General features: G+C 45.6%; 1 protein-coding gene across 1 annotated transcript; it reads right to left on the bottom strand.

Annotated features, from left to right (window-relative positions):
* Positions 1-7,508: 7,508 nt before the first annotated feature.
* APOF (apolipoprotein F) lies at positions 7,509-8,474 on the bottom strand (the record flags this gene model as incomplete). Its single annotated transcript, XM_080704851.1, is given in 2 exon segments — positions 7,509-7,559; positions 7,563-8,474. Coding segments are annotated over 2 exon segments (963 nt in total).

Raw genomic sequence — 8,474 nt, 5'->3', positions numbered from 1 at the left:
GCCCCGGAATCGAAACTGAACTCTGTACTGTGGAGGCTCTGAGGGTTGGAAGGGAATGGGTGGGACCAGAATTTCGGCAATTAGGGATAGGAACGGGGGTAGGGGAGGAGACTGAGCTAATAAAAAATAAATAATAAACCGGGCAGGGTGGCTCACGCTTTTGTAATCTCAGCCTTTGGGAGGCTGAGACAGGATGATCACGGTTTGCGGTCAGCCTCAGCTACTTAGTGAGGCCCTTTGCCACTCAGTGAGACCCTGTTTCAAAATAAAGAGTAAAAAATAGGGCTGGGGGTTTCCGCTCAGAGGCAGAATGCCCCTGGGCTCCATCCCCAGTGCTGCAAATAAATAAATAAATAATTATTATTGTTAGTACTGGAAATCGAACCCAGGGGTGTCCTACCTCTGAGCTGCACCACCAGCCCTATTTTATTATTTGTTTTTGAAACAGGGGTTTGCTAAATTGCTGAGGCTGGCCTCAAACATGAGATCTTTCTGTCTCCGTCTCCCAAGTACTATGATCACAGGCATGTGTCATCACACCTGGCTTTATTTTTTTATTTTATTTATTTATTTTTTGGCAGGTTTGGGGATGGAACCCAGGGACATTCTACCTCCGAGCTACACCCCCTGTCCTATTTTTTGTACTGGTATTGGGAAGAGAGTTTAAAAAGTATTAATGTATCAGTCCTGGGAAAGATGTCCAACCTTGAAACATATCTTCTTTACTAAGAAAGCCAGGGTTAGCCAACATGTCCTTGCATTCCTAAGAACAATTTAACACAGTTTGGGGGCCTGTGTTTGAAGATAGAGATGCCTCCCTCTCAGGCCATAAATCTGGGCCTGTGTTTGGAGACAGAGATGTCTCCCCCTTTCAGGCCATAAACCCAGCTGGAGAGATAACAGAAGCAGAGCCGGGGCTGGCGATAAGGTGTAACATGATCTCCAAAAATCAAAGGGACCTGCTGGACTTAGACAGGATAAAAATTCAGGAAACTGGAGTTTGTTGGCATTTTCGTTCGAATTGCCCCCCTGTGCCTTGCTCCGGCACAGGGCTGTAACTATCTCTATATTTCTATCTTTTTAATAAACTTCTTTAAATCTGCAGCAGCTGTCCAAGCGATGAATACTTATTCTTAGCTTAGGACAAGAATCCACGGTTTTTCTGTTTGTCTCTGTGTGTCTGGTGGTGGTGGGGGGGATTATTTCACCTCACACACCTTCCCCCCCCCCCAACCTATCCCCTGCAACATTTTTATTCTTTATTTTGAAACAGGGTCTCCCTAAGTTGCAGAGGGCCTCTCTAAGTAGCTGAGGTTGTCTACTAACCCTGATCCTCTGGTCTCAGCCTCCCGAATGCTTGGAATACAAGTGTGGGCCACCGCCACCATGCCCATGCCCGCGTCCAGTTTATGCAAGGTTTAAAAGAATTATTTCTTAGCCGGGCATGGTGGCGCACGCTTGTAATCCCCGTGCTTGGGAGGCGGAGACAGGAGGATGGCGCTGGTACGAAGCCAGCCTTGCTGGCTTAAGAGACCCTGTTTCCAAATAAAAAATACAAAAATAGGTCTGGGAGTGTAGCCCGGAGGTAGAAGGGTTTCCAGGAACCCCAGTACCAAAATAAATAAATAAATAAATAAATAAATAAATAAATAAATAAAAGAATTATTTCTTAATATTATTTTTTGGACTGGGAATTGAACCCAGCCAGAGACATTCCATCTCAGAGCTAACCCCCAACCCTTTTTAATTAATTAATAAATTTAGTGAGTTATTTTGGTGCTGGAGATTGAACCCAGAACCATTCTACTTCTGAGCCACACACCCCCCCCCCGACATTTTTTTCCCTAATTTGGAAAAAAGGGCTAACTATACTGCTGAGGCTGGCTTTGAACCTGTAATCATGTTGTCTCAGCCTTCAAAGTACTGGGATTACAGGAGAATGCCACCATGCTTGGTTATTTTATTTCATTTCATTTATTTTATTTTTGTGATACTAGAGATTGAACCCAGGAGCATTCTGCCTCTGAGCTCACTCCAAAACCTATTTTATATTATTTTATTTATTTATTTATTTATTTATTTTTATTTTTGGTGGTATTGGGGGTGGAACCCAGAGGTTTTCTACCTCCAGGCTATACTCCCAGACCTAGTTTTATATTTTATCTGGAAACAGGGTCTCACTAAGTTGCTGAGAGCCTCACTAAGTAGCTGAGGCTGGCTTTGAACCTGTGCAATCCTCCTGTCTCAGCCGCCCAAGCGCTGGGATTACAAGCGTGCGCCACCACGCCCGGCTCCTTTTTTATTTTTTATTGTGAAACAGGGTCTCACTAAATTGCAGAGTGTCTTGCTAAATTGCTGAAGCTGGCCTTGAACCTGCTATCCTCTTTGTTACAGCCTCCCAAGTACTAGGGTTACAGGCATGCACCACGACAACCACCTCTGGTGCTTTCATATTTTGGAGCAAGGTCTTGCTAAATCACTGAGACTTGCTCTGAATCTGTGATCCTCCAGTCTCAGCCTCCTGAATACTGGGATTACAGGCATATACCATCACAACCAGCCCCAGGCCTTTTTAAAATTTTTTATTTTGAAACAAGGTCTCAGCTGAGCATGGTGGTTTATGTTTGTAATCCCAGCATTCAGGAGGCTGAGACCAGAGGATTGCAGTTCACAGACAGCCTTAGCTATTTAGTGAGGCCCTCTGCAACTTAGTGAGACCCTGTTTCAAATATAGAATAAAAAATAGGGTAGGGGGTGTAACTGGGAGGTCGAATGCCCTTGGGTTTCATCCCCAGACCCACAAAAAAAAAAAAAAAGAAAGAAAGAAAAGAAAAGAAAGAAAAGAAAAGAGGGTCTAAGTTGCTGAGAATCTTACAAAATCACTGAGGCTGGCCTCCCACCTGAGATCCTCCTATCTCAGCCTCCCAACCATTGGGATTGCTAGTGCCATCACATCTGGCTTATTATTATTTATTAGGTATATACACTTTAGGTTTGTGGCATTGTTTTAATTCCTACAACAACCTTTTTGGGTGAAAATCAATCTCATTTTAGAAATTTAAAACTTGGTGACTCAGCCGCCAATCAGGACCCGTGGCCCATCGGTCCCTTCCCCACAGCCGGCTGACTCTCCGGAGGGTGCCGGGTCCGAATAAAACAGAGGTCTCTGATAACCCGGTTGGTGTTTTTGCCTCCCCCCTAAACCCCCTAACTCTATTTTCTTTTTCTTTTTTTGGTGGTACTAGGGGTGGGACCCAGAGGCTTTCTACCTCCGGGCTATACCCCCAAACCTTTCTTATATTTTATTTGGAAACAGGGTCTCACTAAGTTGCTGAGAGCCTCACTCAGTAGTTGAGGCTGGCTTCGAACCTGTGTGATCCTCCTGTCTCAGCCTCCCAAGCGTGGGGATTACAAGCGTGCACCACCACGCCCGGCCTCCCTAACTCTATTTTCAACCTAACAGTAGCTAAAACCAATCCAACCCACCTTGAACTGTTGGAGAAATCTCCCCCTCCCCAAAAAAAGACCGCTCCTGCCCCACATGCACAGGAATTCTGGACAACATACTATGTAAGAAAAATGCTGGGGAGGAGGGCCAAGATGGCGGCGGCGGCAACCGCCAGTATTGAGGAGAGGCAGGTAGATTCATTCTAGTCTACCCTGAACTTTTGAGGAAATCTTCCTGAAAGTAGACTGCACCTGCTCCACATGCTCAGGAACTCTGGACAACATACTATGTAAGAAAAATGTTCAGGGTGCATCAGATGGAGCCCGCATAGTCGGGTCGGCCGGAACCACGCGTCCCGGGAGCCAAGGGCGCTCCTGGGCGCTGCGCTCCTCTGCGCAGCACTGGGGCTGGTTGCGCTCTGAGCAGCAGAACCCACTCTCCGTGGTGAAGCTGTGGGCCTCCACTCTTGGCAGGGAGATAAAACACATTGCTACTAAGTACTTGGGCCCCCAACTCCTGCAAAAGACACGTACTATTTTCTTTTATTAAAAAATATTGAAGAGGAAGGAAGATGGCAGTGGTGGTGGTTGCAGCGCAGCGGCAACCATGGCTGCAGTGGCGACGGTTGGCAGCGGCCAAATAGGACATGCATCCCCCTGAGAAACCCTGGACAATAGATTTTGATTTAATAGCTAAATGGGACAACACACAGAAACATTTCCAGTCATCACATCCTATCTGAAATATAGGAGAGCGAGTGGAAAATGGCAGAATTAGAGGCAAGACTGTAGCAGGCACCTGCCACTGCAAGAAAAGTGATTTTTGACGGATATCCCAGAAGAGATCAGAAAGCAGACTGTTCTTGCCACATGTGCACTATATACTTAACAAAAATATGCTCTAGGAGAGACCAAGAAGGCAAGACTAGTTGTATATCTCCACAAGTTTTTTTTTCTTCCCATTGAGATATATGACTACAATGCACCAATAAAAATTTATTTAAAAAAATAAAAAAAGAAATTTAAAAATTGACGAGGCGTGGTGGCACATGCTTGTAATCCTAGTACCTGGGAGGCTGAGACAGGTGAATCACAGGTGAGGCAGCCAGCCTCAGCTACTTAGTGAGGCCTCCACAACTTAGTGAGACCCTGTTTCAATATAAAGCATAAAAAATAGGAGCCAGGTTTGTAATCCCAGCATTTGGGAGGCTGAGAAAGGAGGATCATGGTTCGCAGACAGCCTCAGCTACTACTTAGTGAGGCCCTTTGCAACTGAGTGAGACCCTGTTTCAAAATAAAAAATAAATAATAGGGCTGGGGGTGTAGCTTGTAGGTAAAATGCCCCTGGGTTCCTTCGCCAGTACCTTAAATAAATAAATAAAAATAGGGCTGGGGGTATAGCTCAGAGGTAGAATGCCCCTAGGTTTTATCCCTAGTTTCACAAAATAATAATAATAATAATAATAATAATAATAATAATAATAATAATAAAATAGAAATTAAAAAATTGAGCCGGGCATGGTGGCACACACCTGTAATTCCAATACTTCGGAAGCTCAAACAGGAAGAACATAGATTTGTGGCCAGTCTCAGCTACTTAGTGAGACCTTCTGCAAGTTAGTAAGACCCTGTTTCAAAATAAAGAATTAAAAATAGAGCTGGGGTGTGGCTGGGAGGTAGATTGTCCCTGGGTTCAATCTTCAGTACTGAAAAAAAAAAAAAAGATTTTTTTTTTTGTGTGTGTGTGTGGTACTGGGGGTGGAACCCAGAGGCTTTCTCCCTCCAGGCTATACTCTCAGACCTATTTTTTTAATATTTTATTTGGAAACAGGGTCTCACTAAGTTGCCGAGAGCCTCACTAAGTAGCTGAGGCTGGCTTCGAACCTGTGCGATCCTCCTGTCTCAGCCTCCCAAGTGCAGGGATTACAAGCGTACTCCACCACGCCTGGCGTTTATATTTTATTTGGAAACAGGGTCTTACTAAGTTGCTGAGAGCCTCACTAATTAGCTGAGGCTGGCTTCGAACCCGTGCAATCCTCCTGTCTCAGCCTCCCAAGCGTGGGGATTACAAGCGTGCGCCACCACACCCGGTGAAAAAAGAAATTTAAAAGCTGAGCTTTGAGCAGGCATGGTGGTGTATGCTTGTATATCCCAGTACTAGGGAGGCTGAGACAGGAGAATCCAGGTTCAAGGCCAGCCTCAGCTACTTAGTGAGGCCCTCTGCAATTTAGTGAGACTCTGTTTCCAAATAAAGAATAAAAAAATGGGGCTGGGGCAGTGTGACTCAGAGGTAGAAAGGCACTGGGTTCAATCCCAAGCACCACAAAAACAGAAAATAAAAAACAAAACAAACAAACAAAAAACCCTGAGCTTTGAGCCGGGTGTGGGGCACATGCTTGTAATCCCAGCATTTGGGAGGCTGAGACAGGAGGAGCATGGTCCTTAAACAGCCTCAGCTACTTAGTGAGGCCCTTTGCAACTAACTGAGACCCCGTTTCAAAAAAATAAAAAGACTAAAAACAATAGGGCTGGGGGTATAGCTCAGAGGTACAATGCTCTTGGGTTCCATCTCCAGTACTACACAATAAATAAATTAAAAAAAAATAAATAAATAGTAGGGCTAAAGCCAGGCATGGTGGCACACGCTTATAATTTCAGCATTTGGGAGCCTGGGACTAGAGGATTGCAGTTTGCAGACAGCCTCAGCTATTTGGCCCTTTGCAACTCAATAAAACCTTGTTTCAAAATAAAGAATAAAAAATAGGGCTGAGTGTGTAGCTCAGAGCTAGAATGCCCCTGGGTTCCAACTCCAGCACTGAAAACAAAACAAAAAACAAAAAAACTGAGCTTTGAGCTGGGCTTGGTGCCACACACTTGTAATCTCAGTACTTAGGAGGCTAAGATAGGAAGATTACAGGTACAAGGCCAGCCTCAGCAACTTGTAAGGCCCTCTGCAACTTAGAGAGACTCTGTTTCAAAATAAAAAATAAAATAGGCTGGAGGGTGTTACTTGGAGGTAGAATGGCCTTGGATTCCATCTCCAGTACCATAAGAAAGTATGTAAGTAAGTAAATAAATTAAATAAATAAATAAATAAATAAATAAATAAATAAATAGGGCTGGGTATAGCTCAGAACTAGAATGCCCCTGGATTCCATCCCCAGTAATACAAAATAAAACAAAACTGAGCTTTGAGAAATAAATTACTATTCCGCGATCACCAAGGCACTAATAACTGCAGCTTGGATTCAAATCTTCTGGTTGTGATGGCGCATACCTATACTCCCAGTACTTGAGAGGCTGAGACAGTAGGGTCACAGGTTCAAGGGCAGCCTCAGCAACTAGTAAGATTCTCATCAACCTAGCAAAACCCTGTCTCAAAATAAAAATAAGTGCTGGGCATGGTGGCGCACGCTTGTAATCCCAGCATTTGGGAGGCTAAGACAGGAGGATCATGGTTTGCAGACAGCCTCACCTATTGAGTGAGGCCTTTGCAACTCAATGAGACCCTGTTTCAAAATAAAGAATTAAAAAATAGGGCTGGGCACGTAGCTCAGAGGTAGAATATCCCTGGTTTCCATCCCCAGTACCTCTAAATAAATAAATAAATAAATGGCCGGGTGTGGTGGCGCACGCTTGTAATCCCTGAGCTTGGGAGGTGGAGACAGGAGGATTGTGCAGATTCGAAGCCAGCCTAGCTGGCTTAAGAGACCCTGTTTCCACATAAAAATGTACAAAATAGGTCTGGGAGTGTAGCCCAGAAGTAGAAGGGTTTCCAGGAATCCCAGTAACACAATAAATAAATAAATAAATAAATAAATAAATAAATAAATAAATAGGACTAGGGATGTAGTTTGGTAGTAAAATGCCCCTGGGTTCAATCCCCATATTGCAAAAACAAAAACAAAAAGTGTCTTCTGACTTCAAACCCCCAATTTATAAATTCCTACACTTTATATCACTTCTTCCCCCTGATAACAAATCTAAAATTTGGAGCCACAAGTCTCCTCCGAGATTTGGATTTTTAGCACGCACAGATACAGCTTGTCGAATTTTCCCATTTATTCTTTGGCTAACAGCATTCCTATCCCAACTCTCCCAGCCCCAGGATCTCAGCCATAGCCCTTGAATAAAGCCCAACCCCAGTAGGGAGCTGGACTTACTACTTCTGATGCCAGAGCCGTGGTAATCGTTTCTTCCAAGTCAGCAACATCGGAGGGCCCCCACGAGCCCTCTGTGCTGGTCTCTGGCTGAGGGCTGTTTGCCTCTTTCTCATCATAATAATACCGGATCAGCTGCTGCGCACCAGCCTTTAATGCTGGCTTGAGTGCGGCACCGATCACTACACCGGTGGGCCCTCCTGACAGTCCTACCATGGTCATCAGAAGGTCATAACCCAGATCTATGGCCCCATCTTGGCCTCGTTCCTTGGCCTTGTCAGAGCAATTCTGGACAGCATAGTAGATAGCTGTGCCCAGGTTATAGTAGGTTCCCACTCCTGGCAATAGCCGGACGATGTCATGCACGCTCTGCTCCTGCTCATCTACACAGTCCTCCGTTGGGAGGGAGCGCTGGGCCCTCTTTGACCCTGGCTGCTCCCTGGCTAACAGCTGCAGAGCAGAGACCAGGGCTTCCATCGACACTCCCCTCTCTGTGCTTCTGCCTCTCTGGAGCTTTTGAAGATGGTGAATGAGGGCCTGTGTAGCGTTCACACCGCCCCAGTGGTAGAGCTGGAGCTGCAGAGCCCAGACTTCAGCCCCGCAGCCAGCTTCCTCCAAGGCATTTCTGAGAGCCAGGCCTACTAGGAACTTGGGTAGAGGGGCCAGGTGGGTGAAGCCGGGAAGGGATGTGGGGAGCAGGGTCTGGCAGGACAAGGGGACTGATGAGGGCGGCTGGGATCCCAAGGGTGAGGGAAGGTGTCCGGAGACCTTTGTCTGCTCTCTGTATGAAACGGCATCCCCAGCGTGCAGCAGGAGGTAGCACAGGAAAACCTCAGCTGGTGTCCTGAGGGTCCTGAGGCTGTGCAT

Source organism: Muscardinus avellanarius, assembly GCF_963383645.1.
Source record: "Muscardinus avellanarius genome assembly, chromosome: 11".
NCBI lineage: Eukaryota > Metazoa > Chordata > Mammalia > Rodentia > Gliridae > Muscardinus > Muscardinus avellanarius.
Note: the sequence above shows the minus strand (reverse complement) of the source record. Positions and strands in the feature narration are given on the sequence as shown.